The sequence below is a fragment of the Macaca thibetana genome, chromosome 14 (assembly GCF_024542745.1).
Source record: "Macaca thibetana thibetana isolate TM-01 chromosome 14, ASM2454274v1, whole genome shotgun sequence".
NCBI classification, from domain to species: domain Eukaryota; kingdom Metazoa; phylum Chordata; class Mammalia; order Primates; family Cercopithecidae; genus Macaca; species Macaca thibetana.
In genome coordinates this window covers 40,516,173-40,533,992 of record NC_065591.1, presented here as the reverse complement: position 1 = coordinate 40,533,992, position 17,820 = coordinate 40,516,173, and the positions used below count along the sequence as shown (strand labels likewise).

Sequence of the window (17,820 nt, the reverse complement as noted above, 5' to 3'; positions counted from 1 at the left end):
CAATTTGATGGGTTAAATAATATAAAAACAGATATCTTTTTATTGAGAAACTTTATAAAAATGGCATTGCAAAATATTAGGATTTAATTATATGTTCCCATGTAATACAGAATAAAACAATTCCAAGTTGTTTGCATATCTAACATGTGAACAGTGAAATAAGTGAATTAACTAACTACTTAATACATAGGCTCCTAGAAAATACAGTACGCCAGCTTACATTTCTTAAACTAGGTCTAAAAAGGACAAATCTTGATATAAATATTAATTTGGTCTATATTTGTGTTATTCTGTTTTCATGCTGCCGATAAAGACATACCTGAGACTGGGTAATTTATACAGGAAAAGGGGTTTATTGGACTTACAGTTCCACAGGCTGGTGAGGCCTCACAATCATTGTGGAAGGCAAGGAGGAGCAAGTCACGTCTTACATGAATGGCAGCAGGCAAAGAAAGAGATCCATTAGATCTCATGAGACTCATTCACTATCACAAAAACAGCATGGAAAAGACCTGCCCCCATAATTCAACTACATCCCACCAGATTCCTCCCACGACATGTGGGAATCATGGGAGTTACAATTCAAGATGAGATTTGGAAGAGGACACAGCCAAACCATATCAATATTTTTATTATCAGCAACTCTTCATTAAAAGATACCATTAAGAGACTGAAAATTCAGGGCCAGGCACAGTGGTTCATGCTTGTAATCCCAGCACTTTGGGAGGCCAAGGTGGGCGAATAATTTGAGGTCAGGAATTCGAAATCAGCCTGGCCAACATGGTGAAACCCCATCTCTACTACAAATACAAAAATTGGCTGGGCGTGGGGGTTCATGCCTGTAATCCTAGCTACTTGGGAGGCTGAGGCAAGAGAATTGCATGAACCCAGGATACGGAGGTTGCAGTGAGCCCATATTATGCCACTGCACTCCAAGTTGGGCAACAGAGTTACACCTCATATCAAAAAAAAAAAGTAAATAAATAAAAATAAAAATAAATAAACAATAAAGAGAGAGACAGAGATTGAAAATTCAAGCAGCAGAATAGGAAATTATATTTTAATCCATTTTATCATAAAAGGGCTCATGTGTGGAATGTATAAATACATTAACAAGCAGTGGACAAACTAATGGAAAAAGGGCAAAAGTCATGAGCAGTCATTTTATAAAGGATATATAAAAATCACCTTTAATAACATCCTCCCTTTATGAGTCACCAACCAGGAAAATTCAAATTATAACTAAAATGAGACACTATTACACCACTACCAGAGTTACTGAATTAAAAACAAGTACTAATGACACCAGTGTGGGTAAGAATATGAAGCAACTGGAATTCTCTACCTCTCCTACTCTGCAACTAATTTGAAAAATTTTTTGGCTGTTATTTGCTAAAGTAGAACATATGCGTGCTTTATGATACAGCAATTCCATTCTTAGATATATACCCAGCATAAATGTGTTTATATGTTAACCACAAAGCATATGAAATATTCATTGCAACATTACTCATAATAGTCAAAAACTGGAAAAAGACACAAGAGTATATCAACACTAGAAAAAAATTCTGTACAGTTATTCACCACTACACTATGCAGTGTTATAAATTAATAAACTGGCTGGACATGGCAGCCCATGCCTATAATCCCAGCACTTTGGGAGACTGAGGCAGGAGAATTATTTGAAGTCCAGAGTTCAAGACCCTGCTGGGAAACATCATGAGACCACCATATCTACAAAAAAATTGTAAAAATTTAGCCCTGAGTGTGGTGATGTGTGCCTATAGTTCCAGCTACCTGGGAGGCTGAGCTGGGAGGATGGTTTGAGCCAAGAAGCAGAGGTGGCAGTGAGCCGAGATCATGTCACTGTACTCCAGCCTGGGTGGCAAAGCCAGACCCTCTCTCAAAAAATCAATCCATCAATTAATTAAATTAAATCAAGTCTAGGACAAAATAGAAGGGATTCTATCACCTCCTCTATTCAACATTGTTTTGAATGTCTTAGGTAACATGATTAGTAAACAAAAAGAAAGAAAATTGTAGCTCTTAGAAAAAGAGATGATTGGTCAACTCAAAGAAGTTATTGCTACCACTTTAAAAAGCCAACAGAATAAACTGAATAACTATGACAACTAATAAAGATGATCAATGAGGTATCTGGAATAAAAATCAACTTACAGACAGTAACTTTAAAGATGACTAGCAATATCTATTTAGACAATTAAATGGAGAAACCCATCCACAATAATAGCCAGAGGTGAAACCGGCTAGGCTTTTGGGTAGGGTGGGGACTTGGAGAACTTTTCTGTCTAGCTAAAGGATTATAAATGCTCCATTCAGCACTCTGTGTCTAGCTAGAAGTTTGTAAATGCACCAATCAGCACTCTGTAAAAATGCACCAATCAGCGCTCTGTGTCTAGCTAAAGGTTTGTAAACACACCAATCAGCACTCAGTAAAAACACACCAATCAGCGCTCTGTAAAATGGACCAGTCAGCACTCTGTAAAATGGACCAATCAGCAGGACTTGAGCAGGGACAAATAAGGGAATAAAAGCTTGCCACCCCAGCCAGTCACAGCAACCGACTTGGATCCCCTTTCACAGTATGGAAGCTTTGTTCTTTCACTCTTCACAATAAATCTTACTGTTCCCACTTTTGGAGTCCACACTACCTTTATGAGCTGTAACGCTCACCGTGAAGGTCTGCGGCTTCATTCCTGAAGTCAGTGAGACCAAGAACCCATGGGGAAGAATGAACAACTCCCAACATGCCACCTTTAAGAGATGTAACACTCCCTGCGAAGGTCTGTGGCTTCACTCCTAAAGTCAGTCACGAACCCACTAGAAGGAAGAAACTCTGGACACATCTGAACATCTGAAGGAACAAAGTCCAGATACACCATCTTTAAGAACTGTAACACTGACTGCGAGGGTAGGTGGCTTTGTTCTTGAAGTCAGCCAGACCAAGGACCCACCTTAAGGAACCAATAAGTCTAACAAAAAAGGAGTAAATGTAGAGAATTTCTGAATTATAAAAAGGTACTGGCATAATAAATGAGATTATGTTTCTGGATGGAAAAATATGTGATTGTTATCTATGTCCCTAAATATAATTATAATGCAAATGCAATTTCAGTTAAGTTCCCTGCAGGAATTTTCAGAAAATTGACATGCTCATTTTAAAATTCATTCAGAAGAAATAAAAGAGAACATTTGCCAATGAAACTATGAACAAAAACAACGGGGGATGAATCTAAGAAGTATCAAAATGTTGTACACAGTTTTAATACTTAAATCATGATATGTCATGAAGACAGCAAATGAATCCAAATACAGAATTTAAAAACATTTAGTAAAAATAATTTGTTACATCAAAAAGTGCAATATTAAAATCAGTGGGGAATGTATTGTATCCAATTGTGTTAGGACAACCCGCTCACCATATTTAAGTTATAGTCTTATAATACATATATATTTGTATATATGTATACATGTAGATACAAAAATCAATTGGGTAATTTATTAAAAATTAAAAACTGATACATTTTTATAAATGTACATAAACTTTTAAATTACATGGGTTGGAGAAACCTGTTTAAGAATAGTCCAGATGCCATAAAGAAAAAAGGATTTATCTACATAAACTGTTTAAAAGAAATTGGAGAGGGATAAATGTAAGTACCAATAAGAGGTATGAAAAAAAATTCCATATAATGACAATGAACTAAAACCCATAGTGGACAAGAGTCTTCCAAATAAATTAGGTAAATGTAATGGGTTGGAGTATATGCCCCCAAATTTGTGTGTTGAAGTCCTAATCTCTAGTACCTTAGATGTAACTTCATTTGGAGATAGTTTTTTCAGAGGTAATAAAGTTAAAATAAGGTCATTAGGACAGACTTTAAACCAATATGACTAGTGTTCTTATGTGAAGGGGGAATTTAGAACCAGAGATACACCTGGAAGGAAGATGCTGTGCAGAGACATAAGGAGAAGACAGCCATCTGCAAACCAATGAGAGGGGCCTGAGACAGATCCTTCTCTCACAGCCCTCACAGGAAACGGCCCTACAAACAACTTGATTTTGGATTTCTAGCCTCCACAATTGTGAGACAAAATATCTATTGTTTGAGCTACCTAGTCTTAGTTAATTTGTTATGGAAGCCCTAGAAAACTAATAAGTAATTAACTCAAAATTTAAATGGGCAAAAGACATAGATAATTTATAGAGAAAGAAATACAAGTGGTAATATTATGAAAATATAATCAATCTCTAATAAAGCAAATACAAATTACATCAGAAAGAGAGTACCATTTTTCATTCATGCCATTAGCAAATTTTCTTTTAAGAAAAAGGGAGAGAAGACAATGTCTGGTTTAGGTGAAGGTGTGAAGAACATAACAATATACTAAGAAAATTATAGGCTAGAATAGCCGATAGGCAATTTACCAGCACGTATTGAAACTAACACAAAATATCTCATGTACCCCGTAAATACATGTACCTACTAAATACCCACAAAAATTAAAAATTAAAATAAATAAATACAAGATATGGACACTGAAGCCAGACCTCCCACCCCGCCCCCCCCCCCAAAAAAAATTAACATGTTGACTTTTAGTGAAATATTTACACTTTTAGAAACTTGTATCACAGAAGTACTCAGGGAATTCTTTTGTGCCCACAAATATACACTTTATTACTTTTTAAGAGAGAAAGAAAAACATTGGAAACACCATAAAGTCTCAGTGGTAAAAATATATTCAAGTACAACCAAAATGGATAGTAACATATATAGACATGGAAAGTGCTCTAAGACATATGAAGCCAGTTACAGAACATGAGTGTAGGAGAGTCATGTTTACTTTTCATGTATGCAAGAGAAAATTATTAGAAGATGAGCATGCACTCATTTGAAAATGGAAGAAAATCCAGTAAAATGTTAGTCAATACTTTCATTATGGTTACTTCTGCAGTATAATTTGGTTTCCTCTTACATAAGGACCTTAAATGTTTGAATCTAAACTAGTGCTGTTAATTAACAATTCTGCCAATATTTTTCTGATAATTTGTGTCCTCTTCATGGTTCCTAATGTATTTACCAGAAAATAGAGAGATTTAAATTGGTTTTGTTTTCCTCATAACATTATTTGAAAATCAAATATGAAGATGAAATTAAATGATGTTATATATTATAAAAAAGGAAATGTTATTTATATTTAATTTAATTAAAAATAAATATAGTAAATAAAGTCAACATTTAAAACGTATTGTGTAATAGAGAAGAAAGAAATAATATATAATAAGTTCTTGAAGGACGCAGTGAATATTTATCTGATAAACTCATAGCCAAGTCAGTATGTTCTTTCAAAATTGTGGTTAAGATATTAGGCTTTGGAGACTGACCGATGTACCACTTTCTTAATAGCATGTCCTTAGAAGTTATTTACCACTCTTGTGACTCAATTTCCATACCTATAAAATAGGGTTAATAATAGTGCTTTTCTTATGAATTTCTTCTGCAGAGTAAATGAAATGGCGTGCATAACACCATCTTGCATATAATATGCTGTCAATACATATAATCTACTATTATGATTTATTATGGTCACTTAAGATGATTTTGGAGATGTCTTTATTGTTCAGGAGAAACAAATGGAGGCATAAAATAAGGTTATAAAATTGGAAGAAATTAAAAATGTGACTTGCTGTTTAGTATTTAACTTTGCCAGTGAGACTGAATGGAAATTTGGGGCATTAATAATTGTCTAATTACTGGCTGATTACTGTTCATCAGTGAAATTCAGAAGGCCAACAAGAAATATTGTAGTTCTTAGCAATGGGCCATTCCAATTTCCTTTTAATGAGAAGAATGTGAAGAGTGCTAGAGACCTACATTTAGCAAATGAGAAAAAGAAAAAAGTAATAGAAGTCTATTCTAGATGAGATGCACTTATTAATCATCACTAAGGCCATTAGGAGACTTAGTTCCTTTATATTTCTGCAGAATGACTATAAATTCATGATATTTCTTAGTTATAGAATTACATATGTATATATTTTGAATTAATTACCTGTCATGGGTTCAATGCTTTACATAAATTACTCTATTTAACACATGAAAATGTGGGTAAGTTCAATGTAAAATTTTATAGATTCTCAACCAAAGCTGAGAGAATTTGAGCCATTTTCCTACAATTTTACAATTGAACTTGTCGACCCATCTTTTACTAAAAGCACTGTTCTTCCTGACTTCCCTCTCAGTGAAGGGCTATGTCGAAAAATTTCCTAAGCCAGCAACATGGCATCATTACTAAATAGCTCCCTCCCACCCTTATTTCACAGCATGCAGGCAAAAGAATTAAATGTAAACACACACACACACACACACACACACACACAGATACAGATACAGACACAGTATACTATTAATTCCATTTTGTATGTTTTGCTGAAATCAATCCAAGTTTCCCTACCTCCACTGCTTCTGCTCCAGATAGGCCAGCATAATCTTTTGTCTGGACTATTGCAATGGTAACTTTCTTAACAGGCACCTGTTTTCCTGTTTTTTTCCCTTCTCCAATTCACTCCTGAGTTTTCAGCCAGGAATAATTTTCCAAAACATAAATCTGATCTTGTCATTTACTGCCTAAAACCTCTCATTTACTTTCATTTGTCCTCAAAATAATGCCCAGATTCCTAATCATCACTTAACGGTCTTATGAAATGAGTAGTCATTTCACATTTCAGCAACAAATCTCCTACTCCCCAATTAGAACACCAAGCCTTCTGACATTTATTCACTTTTTGAAAAATTCAACATTTATTTTCATTAGTATTTGTATGAGTCCATTTCACGCTGCTGATAAAGACATACCCGAGACTGGGTAATTTACAAAGAAAAAGAGGTTTAATAGATTCACAGTTTCACGTGGCTGAGGAGGCCTCCCAATCATGGAAGGAGATGAAAGGCATGTGTTGCCTGCAGCAAGGAAGAGAGAATGAGAGCTCAGCCAAACAGAAAGCCCCTTATAAAATCATCAGATCTCATTAGTCTTATTCACTACCACAAGAACAGTATGGTGGAACCCGCTCCCAGGATTCAATTATCTCCCACGGGGTCGCACCCACAACAGGTGGGAATAATGGGAACTACAATTCAAGATGAGGTTAGGGTGAGACACAGCCAGACCATATCAGTATCTACACGTGTTTTCTCTTTTCATATGACTAATTTCTATTTCTCTTTCAAAGCACTTCTTATACATTTTATATTTATTTTCCTAGAAGTCTTTCCTGGATTAGCAGCTCTGCCATGTGTCCAATTCATCATTTTAATTAATGCTTCCCCATCAGTTACAGTGTTAGGCTGCGCTGGAAATTGTCAATTTCCTCATCCTGCCACCAAACCACCTACCTCCCACTGGCCAAATACACATATACACAAAGGTGCACACACTCACTGCTTGCTAATTGTTTCTTTTAATAAGAAGGACTTTAGGGCAGTAACTTAATCTCCCAGATTATTATTTTTTTACATTTGCACAACACAAATTACAATATCTTTCTCAAATTCCTGGAAAGATGATATGAAAAAAATGGGGGAAAAAAAAGGATGTGCACATGCGTGACACAGATAATGAAGTCTTTCTTTCATGGTGCTTATTAACAAGTTTGTTCAAAATTCACTGAAATTACTGTATTTTTTTCACTGATTGTCATAGAGATTTTGCTCCTCCCAATACCTCTTTAATAGCAATAGGGATAGGGGTTCTTAGCTAAGTTTGGAAAGTGTTGCATTTTCGATGGGTTGCCTTCTCTATAAACCAGAGAAGACGCAAACCTCTGACTTTATGTTCTAGCTCTACCTCAAAGTTTGTTCCCCCAATATGAGAACCTATGTTTCTTAGATGTATTTTTCCAAAATATATCTCTTGCTGTAAAATTGTTAGGACCTGAGGGGAAAAGTGTGGTATCAATAAACATACCTATTTTCAAATATGTACCTGATAAACTATATTATACATACAGAAGAGGTACAATATTGTCCTGGAACCTCTCTCTGGCCTGGAGATCTATGCTGTCTCCAATGAGCCTAGATAGTCCTCATTGGGAAACAAAACTTTTGTTATAAAATGGGGTTTTCAATTTTCCCTTTTTATATGAAATCATGACAACAAAACCATCTTAGTAATTGAGGTTTTAATTTCCCTAGATTTTACTAAAACTGTGAGTGTTACTGATTATGACTGATGCCAAGTGGAACCATTTAGGGGGCTCTCATGCCTGTTCTTTCTGTGTTAGACAGGACTATGAAGAGCTAGAAAAGCAGCTGAAAGAAGTCTTTAAGGAGCGGAGCACCATTCTTCGTCAGCTGACAAAGACATCAAGAGAACTTGATGGAATTAAAGTCAACCTTCAGGTGAGATGAAAACTCATTTTCTGAGCAGTGAAAGATGAGCAGTCATCTGATTTTCTGAGTGGATTAACATGCATTTTTAAACAGTTTTTAATGTGTTTCTGGGCTGGACCATGGTAGTTATTACTTACTATTATATGCACTTTAAACAGAAATGTCATTTGAAATATTTTCTAGGAATCTGTGTTTAACAAATACAGAAATGAGAAAATTGTGTGCTTGGCAGAGCCATCAGTTCCTCAAGCTTCTAAGATCAGTTTGACCCCTGTGCTTTTCATATTATAAAATGACAAAGTAATTATGCTCAAGAGTTAAATGAATATAGGAATGACACCTACAAGATAATTTTAAATTCCCCTCGGGATAATTCTAAAGATTCTTTAATAAATCGTATTACCAAAATAGGTAAATACTTTTAAAAGACAACTGTAAAAAAAAAAAAAAGTCTTAACATACTGAAATCTTCAAAAAATTCTACACGGGGTAAAAATAGTTTCATAAATATTTGGTAACATATTGCAATATTTGACATAAACATTGCATTTATTATCTCCTGTATGCTAGAAGCTTTGTAGGTATTATATGGTTTAATTCTTATAACATATCTATGAGGTGGATCCTATTGTGACATCCCTTGTTACACATGAGAGCTAATGTTTAAGAAAGATATGTTATTTTTGAATGTTACAAAAGAAGCCAGAGTTTATATGTAGACAGTCTGGCTCCAGAGACTATTAGTTACTGAACTGAATCATGTTTTTAAACCACGTGGAGTTGCTTCTGTCTACACTCTTCTCCTTAGGTTCCTAATCCCATTAAGATGATAATGATAATGAAGATGATGATGATGGTGGTGGTGGTGGTATTAGTAACCACTGAGGCTTACTGAACATGGTCAAGGTGCAGTGCTAGATACTCTTTCTCTAATTTGTATTTAATTTTCACATGAAGACTATTTGTCACATTTCATAGTTGAGAAAACGGAGTTAGAGAAAGGTTAAGAAACTAAGAACATGCAGAGAGTCAAGGGACAGAGCTAGTATTTAAAGTCAACATCTAAGCTTTTCTTCCAGAAGATGTGTTACATGTGGAGAAGATGGAAACAAGAGCAAAAACAAACAAACAAACAAAACATAGGCAACCCAGCAGGACACAGAGATGGTAGCAGGATGATAACAGTGTGGAAATCATAGTGTATGATGGAAGCATGCACAGAGCATCAGGGAAACATTCACAAGGATGAAAAGAAGTGCAGATTGATTTCTGGTGAAACCAATGCCTGACCTGTGGTTAAGTGGAAATTCACCAAGTGAATAGACTGGGAAGAATATTAAGAAACCTGCACCTTCTTAGAGGCATATAAACACTAAGGACTGAAGTAGTAAACATAACTTATTGTTAATATTCTGTCTGTAGAGACCAGTTACAGTTTCACATGGCCCAGTTTTATTTTTGTATGTCTTAATGCATTACTCATAAATAAGAAATCAACAAAACCTAACAGGTGCATGCCCTTTGACTGTTTTAATCTTGAATTGTGTTATTATTTCCTGGCATATGCAGGGAGGTTTGCTATGTTCCCTAGTATTTGTAGAAGCTATACCAGACCTGGTTTAACATGCCTGCAGAGAACACAGTAAAACTTCAAAGAATGAATAGAAGATATATTTTATATTCACTTATAAATAAACATTTATTTCTTTATATTTTGATATTTGGAGAGTAGTTTCTCCCCCATCAGACCTCTAAAAGCCAAGACTGCTCAATTCCTTTCACCCATTGTGTAGTTGGTGTCATAAATTTCTGTTTACATCCTTAGAGCCATGAGGACCATCATGAACTTATTTTTAATTCTTGTTCCAGGGCGTGTGTGCAGTCCTATCTAGTACTCTAAAACCAAAGTTAAAGCGAGCCTCAATTTATCATCTGAATAAAACTTCCCTTTTCCACTTTTCTTATCAGTCTTTAAAAAACGATGAGCAATCTGCCAAAACTGATGTTAAGAAACTTCTGGAATTAGGACAGCAACAAAGGTAAGACTTTTCTTTTTTATTTAGTTACTTCTGCCATAGTGTCAAGCAACATTCAGAAACTTCACAAAATTTATTGATTCTAAATGCATGAACCTATTTATCTTTTCACTTATACTTACATGTGCATATGATTCACTTGGGAATCTTGTTCAAATGCAGATTCTTACACAACTGGGGTGGGCTTGAGATTCTGCATGTCTAACAAGCTCTTTGGTGATGGTGATGCTTTTACCTTTTGTCTGCAAATCACAATTTGAATGTTAGGGAGCTATAATACTTTCCTCAGTTAGTAAGATGGACCCTAGTAAGTCTGCCCATCAATAGACATATTTGATAATATTGACCTAAGTGGACCATATTTAATAAAATCAAAACTTGATTATGGTAATGATGATGTGGTGGTAAGGAATGGAATAATCTTATTAACAATACAAGTAGAATCAGTACAATATTATTAGTATGGGTTTGCTTGTTTTTGAGGGAAGTATTTTATGAAATATATTTGTGTACATTATAAAAAGTCATGTGATTTTTAAATTGCTTTTCCAAGTCAAAAAAAGAAAAATAAGTATTTTAATATAGAAATAACCTTACATCTGCCACATGCTTACTAGCAGCTCTTCTAGTAGATTTGTATATATTTTCTTGTTTCATCTTCACAATTACCTTGTGAAGTGGCTATTATTCCCATTTTGTAGATGGCAAATTGTTGCTCAGAGTGCTTAGTGGAATTGCCAAGAATCATGTTAATTGAAATTTAGATGTAAAATCTGCTCCGTCTTACCCCGCAGCCCCACCTTTCCAGTCTGGCTCACTGATCACAACGCAAAAAACTGTTTAAAAGTTTACACACAAGATAGCATGTGGAGTAGATTCTAAGTCCCTTCTCATCAGCCTATATGTCCTCCACTGACCTTGGTTCTTAATTCGAAACTCTATTATTGACATGCCTTTGGATTGAGTTGATAATATCTATTAAAAATATAAAGTCAATTGTTTTACATTGACTCTTATTATTTATAGTGACGTGTTTATTATTTCTTGAATGTGAAATTCTCTTCAAAGTCTAATATTAAGAAAAACTTGAAAAAAGCAAGCCAAACACATTTCCAAAACCATATTATTTTAATGATTGTATTGGTTTGAAATAAATCATGCTCAGTATTACACAAGTATTTGTGTCTCTGTGAAGTAGTGATAGAGGACATAAGCAACATTTGGAATAGAAATAGTAGAACATTATTGAGTCAGAAAATAGAAAATCTTGTCATTTGTGACAACATGGATGAACCTGGAGGACATTATGTTAAGGAAACTAAGCCAGACACAGAAAAACAAATACCACCTGATCTCACTTTTATTTGGAATCTTAAAAAGTTGATGTAAAAGAAATGGAGATTAGAGTGGTCGTTACCAGGGTCAGAGGTAGCTGGAGAGAGTGTTGGTGGTGAAGTATTGGCTAAAGAATACTAAATTTCAGTTGGAGAAGAGAAATAAGTTAGATGAAGTGAGTACATGATTACTACAGTTAATAATATACTATATTCTTTAAAAAATAAAATTAAAAAATAACCCATCAAAAGAGACCAAGAGATGCTGAAAATGATTATTTTTATAGAGTATTTCAGGTTAGGAATGGAGAATGAACAAAAGTAGAAAAACAAAAATTGATTTCTACTCAATATATGTGCAGCACCCAGTGAGAGACTGAAGACGATATAGTGAGTTTGAGAAGATTAGAAAATAAATCTGTATGTAAAGACAAAAATAAAAATGGCTAAAGGGTGGCACATACTGGGTTTCAGTGATAATAAATAGGGAATCTCTTTCTGGTAGTTCTATAAGAAATAATATAATTAAAGAAATCTTTTAGGGGAAATACTGTGTTATTTCCTGGCTTTTAGAGAAATCGTTCTGTCAAAACTATTCAGAGTAGAAAGAAAACTGTAGACCAGGGCAAGAAAACACTACTTAGAGACAAGGACAGAGAGATCTCAAGAGTGAGGACCATGGAGTAAAAGAAAATAAAGTGAGCCTTTCTTTATCACTGGAGGGACACAGATAGGGAGACAGACTTGTGCATGATGTGAATGAAAACCTATTCCCTTAGTTTGCTGATATTTTCTTACAATATCTATGGCTGATTCACATGACACCAAAAACACCACAAAAATCAGGAAAAAAATGTGAATAGGTATTTAAGAATTTTAATCATCAAGTATACATGTGGTAAAGTATATAAACTACCAGATGATAGAACAAGCTTTTCAAAGAGAGGATAAAATGGAGAATATTTTGGTCTTACTAATTCATAGCTTTATCTAAAATTAAAAACTTGTTTAAAATGCCTAACTTGTATTATATATACAATCAAAGTTAGAATGGAAGACTCAATGAATTATAATTAAAGGTAACTTCTCAAAAGGATATAAGATGTGTTGCATTTGATTTTTGCTGTTTACTTAAAAAGAGAAATATAAACATTATGTGTATATCATGGTAAAAGAGACTGTGTATCTCATTTAAAAATCTGACTTATTAGTAAACATTAAAAGAGAAAAAGTGTCACCTTTGGTTATCAAAAATACTAATTTATTGCAAATTTAAACATCTTCTCTGAGTTTGAAAGAGTGCAGTGTGCTTACAGGTGCCATTTGGTCACATCTCCAGCTCTCAATTATTACCTTGTTTTCTGGATCCTTTGTCCTCAGATCTTTGTCATCTGGCTTCATCTGGACTAGTGATCCCTGGAAGCCATGCCTCTTTTATGTGACTCTGAAACCACTGGTCATAGCTAATGATTCAGAGGTGGACACCCAAACAAAACGAATCAACTAGTTTCTTCCTCTGGAACTGTAATATAGAGGCAACTAATAAGTCTTTCTGTATAGCTGGAACTAGGCTGTAAGTAAATTCAGGGGATATGCTGTGGCCACATACAACTATATGGAGAGGCAGCAGAGTGTCTTTTGAGCAAGACAAGCAGAGAAAGGTGGGTGTGTTGGTGTGCGCGCGCATTTATGTGAGAGAAAGAGTGAGAAAATGAGATTTGTGTTGGCTTGAGCATCACGTTTCAGGAATATTTACACAGCTTAGATAATATTCACAGGAGAGTCCCCAGGTAGATGGAGAGATTTTAAACCATACCGTGTCAGGACTGAGAATATATAACCCCAACAAGGAGAATAGGGAATAGGACAGGACCCTGAAATGTCTGAAAATTTGAAAATGTCCTTGAGCAAAAGAGAATAAAACCTTTTATTCTTTAAGGTGGTTGGTTGGTAGAGATTCCCAGAAGGCAGTTTTGGACTCAGTGTACTAAAGTACTTTACGATAATGTTCTCTGAAGACTAAAAAAAAAAAAAAAAGTTGCTAGAATTGTGGCAAGTTCTCCATCTCTAATATAAGCAGATAGTCACTAGAAAGAAATAGCTTTCTGTAGAGTGATTAAGTTGAGAGTGTTTTTGTAGCTATAATTTGGGATGAAAGAGGTGTGAAATGATGGCCCTTTGAAATTCCTTGTAACACAAAATGTTATGCTAAAATATTTCAATAGTTGAGCTATCTATTACAGGTGTCACTTGAGCCATGAATTTTTTAGAATTAAAGTTTCAGTTTAGTACCAAATAGAGCCCTAGAGTAGCAGGTATAGATTGAGTAAATCTCAGTTGGTGTTGCGAAGTGGTGCAGAGGCAAGTCAGGAATCACCTCCCTAGGAGGATAACTTAGTAAGTCTGTGAAGCAGAAATCTATAGCTAGCTAAAGTACTAGAGCAGTGAGCATGTGAAGACATAAGCCTAGAAGGAAGGCAGAAGAAATGAGATATAGAAGACAAAAAATCTACTTTACCTCTCTGCCTGATAGTGTTCTTTGGCAGGAAAATATTCAGAATTCTCTACCTTTTCTATATTTTACAATTTGTTTTTTGTTCTGTTCCCTAGATTGCCTCTAGATGTCAGAATGGGGGATTTTTTTTTGGAAGAAACATATAGATAGATACCTACTCCCACACATACATTATCTATCTATCTAAATATATATACTCATTGTTATTTTAATAAAACATACTTTATTATTTAATTTTTGTTAAGTGTTTTATGACCATCTTTTAAAAATAAAAATAGAAATTTTAAATTAAAATATATTAAAAATTATTATTTTGTCATTTTAATTATAACTTTATTTTCAGTAGGAAATATAATTTTATTGTGCTTCACTCAGTGCTTGTTGAAGATTTGAGTGTTTGGGATAGCATGTAGGTCCTTCCTTCCTTCCTTCCTTCCTTCCTTCCTTCCTTCCTTCCTTCCTTCCTTCCTTCCTTCTCAGTAGAGATAGTATAGTAACTCTTTATAGTTTGAACATATAGGCACTAAAACACAATTTCACTACCCCACTATGAATTAGTTATCTATCATAATATGATGTCATAGTTTGGTGTGGGGTTTATAAAAGTGTCTTGCACATTGTAAGCCTACAATATATGTAGGTTTATATATTATTTATATTATATTATATTATATTATATTATATTATATTATATTACAAACACTCTGTGGAAAATATCAGAAATAATAATGGAAGCCCAGATTTTATATGTCCATATATGAAACCAGTCTGATAAATGAAACCAGTTTGAGACAGTGATGGAAGCTGTCACTTAGAATCCACTTCAAGCACATTAAAAGCATCACCCAAGAAGCATAAATCATTTAAAAACCAAAGTGACTGTAATTATTCTATAACTTGTTCTCACTATATTTTGATTTGTCAACCAAAGTCCAAAATGATTCCAAAAAACGGACAGACTTTCTTTCTAATTCTTGAAATTGGGACTGGTACATCAGTCTCAAGACTAATTAATCTGGCTGCCCCATTAAGTCCTGCTGGGTGAAAGAGCAGCTTGTGGTTGTACAGAATTTTGTGGTCAGAGAATGAACATAGGAGTGTGGAGTGGTGTCAGTGGTTATTGCCATGACCTAACATTTGTTAAGTAATTATTTTACAGGCATTGTGTTAAGCACTTTGTTTACATTATGTCATCTTAATATGAGCACAAATCTATTAGTTAGTTCTACCATTGTGCCCTTTTTTTGGATGAAGAAATTGAGTATGAGATGGTGTGTCACTTGCCCAAATATCCAGAGCTAGTCTTTTGGCGCTAGATTGGAAGTTTTAAATTAGTTTAGGTACTGGTAAGACTCAAACAGATTTCTATTTTTTTGTACACTAGCCTTTATCTAATATCTGATCTATTTGAGGTGATAGCTTGAGTTAAAAAAAAAAAATCAAGGCACAGAAAGATAATACGATGTGTTATAAATAAATAAATATAAATAATATGATGAGTTATAAATCAACAAATCCTAAATCCTTAAGAGAAATGCAAATTTAGGGAAAGATCACTCCTTTTAAAAAGGGATACAGGATCCTTATGTACTATTGAGCTTGAGACACAATGAGTATATATGCATATGCATGCATTTTTTAATTATCTTCATTAAATGAGAGAGGCCTTAAGTTAGAAAAAGTTTCTTTTCCCTGTTTTTACAAAAGGTCTCAGGCCTTACAAAGGATGTATAAAGCACAATACTTTAGAATTAATTAATTAAGAGCATCAGAAGGGAACAGTAATTTTATCCTATCAGCAAGTCTATGGTGACTTTTTCTAACCAGCATGTTCACATCCCAGTATGCTGTTAGTGGAATTATCTTTTCAACTTGAATTATATATCGCTTTACTTTAACACATCATGTAGCTCACAGATGATTCAAACAGTGGGATATTTATAAAGCATAATAGTAAGGTAATTTTAAAAAATTCCACTTGCTTTTAGTATTTGCATGGAAGAAAAAGACTTTTATTACCAGAATCTTTAGACACATCCTGTATGCTTAACTGTGACTTTATGGAATTCTAGTTGTCTGTGTCCTAAATGTATACAGCAAAGCCTCCTTTTATAATGTACACAGAAAATAATGGAACTGTATTATTTTCTCTCTTATGCTCTGTTTTCTACTAAACTAGAGAAGAAATGAAATCTCTTCAGGAGGCCCTGCAAAATCAACTTAAAGAGACATCGGAGAAAGCAGAAAAACACCAGGCTACTGTAAGTGTGTTTCCACTTTGTGCCCTTTGCTTTAGGGCTGGGAGATTGTTACTTTCTTTTTCCAAAATCACTATGGAACAAACACACCTATAAAAATAAAAGTGAAAAGACAATAAAAGAAGCATCAGTCAATGTCATCAGAATAGTACTTGGTCAGCATTCATTTCTGGAAAAGGTTAATGTTTTATTTCATTGTTAGGGGATCATCTCATTCCCAGCCTACTTTTAAGAATGAGAAACTGAAGGACAGAATGGGGTAAAGGTTCTGGTGTCAGGGCCTCATCAGTGGCTCTCAGATCGTGGGTTGTCACTGACTGGGAAGTAAATTAAGCTAAGTGATGGTTAAGTCGCACCCCACATCCACTGAATAAGGATCTCTCAGGAGCAGGGCCAACGCATCTGCCTATTTAATCCATCCCATGGGTTATTCTAATGCACTCCAAAATTGAGGAATCAAACTCCTCTCATGACAGCGAGAACTGTGAGAAATAAACTGTGAAACAAACTTTCTCACCCGAAATGATGTTCCCTTGACTCCACCGTTTCAGCTCTTACTAGGAATATTTACTATAGGCAGGAGGGATGGTGTTCCTGAGAGCCGTGTTGAAAACTAGGTTTCTACTGTATTCCCCAAAGCCACCTTATGCATCATGTATAGGGATTGGACCTTATATCTTGTTTTCAGGATCTGAGTCTGTTTTAAAATATAGTGTGTTAATTGAACGTATGAGGTATGGTAAAGTCAACAGATCAGAAAAAGACTACCACTGAAAACACAGCTTCTTTCTCACAGTTCTAGCTGTAGACCACAGAGGGGCCACACGAGAAGGTACCCACCCAGGCTGTTCATGAGGCAGAGGGAGAGGAGGAAACTGCGGGTAAGAGGTTTATTGTGGTTTCTGGGGCAATGAACAAGTGAGGCAGGATAAGTGGGGTTGGGATGGATAAGTGGGCTTGGGATTGGCCAGTTTGAGTGATTTTTGGCTGACTCTGGGGCATAGCAGCTGTCCTGACTTATAACCTATCCCTAAGGTGATTAGGGCAAATCCACAGTGGCCTGGGAAAATAAAAGGGGGGAAATTACTAGTGTTGTTTTTTGATTGGTTGTTGTATTTGAAAAGTGTGTCTCTGAGAGGAGGACTTCCTTCTGACACGGTGGAGCAGCAATGGGAGACTCCCAGAGCTAAGGCAGGGTGGCTCAAGCATATGATTGGATTGTTCTGAACAAGGCTGATCCAGCACATCCTTGAAGAACAAATG

At 35.0% G+C, this 17,820-nt stretch overlaps 1 protein-coding gene across 2 annotated transcripts in view; it reads left to right on the top strand.

Moving 5' to 3' along the window:
• Positions 1–17,820, top strand: part of LUZP2 (leucine zipper protein 2) — a 580,450-nt gene that overhangs the window by 241,766 nt on the left and 320,864 nt on the right. Inside the window, exons 2-4 of one of the 2 annotated variants that reach the window (XM_050755404.1) lie at positions 8,306–8,423; positions 10,383–10,453; positions 16,479–16,560. In XM_050755404.1, the coding sequence (XP_050611361.1) occupies positions 8,306–8,423; positions 10,383–10,453; positions 16,479–16,560 (271 nt within the window). The remainder of the gene's footprint in view (positions 1–8,305; positions 8,424–10,382; positions 10,454–16,478; positions 16,561–17,820) is intronic. The other variant, XM_050755405.1, reaches the window with a different exon arrangement.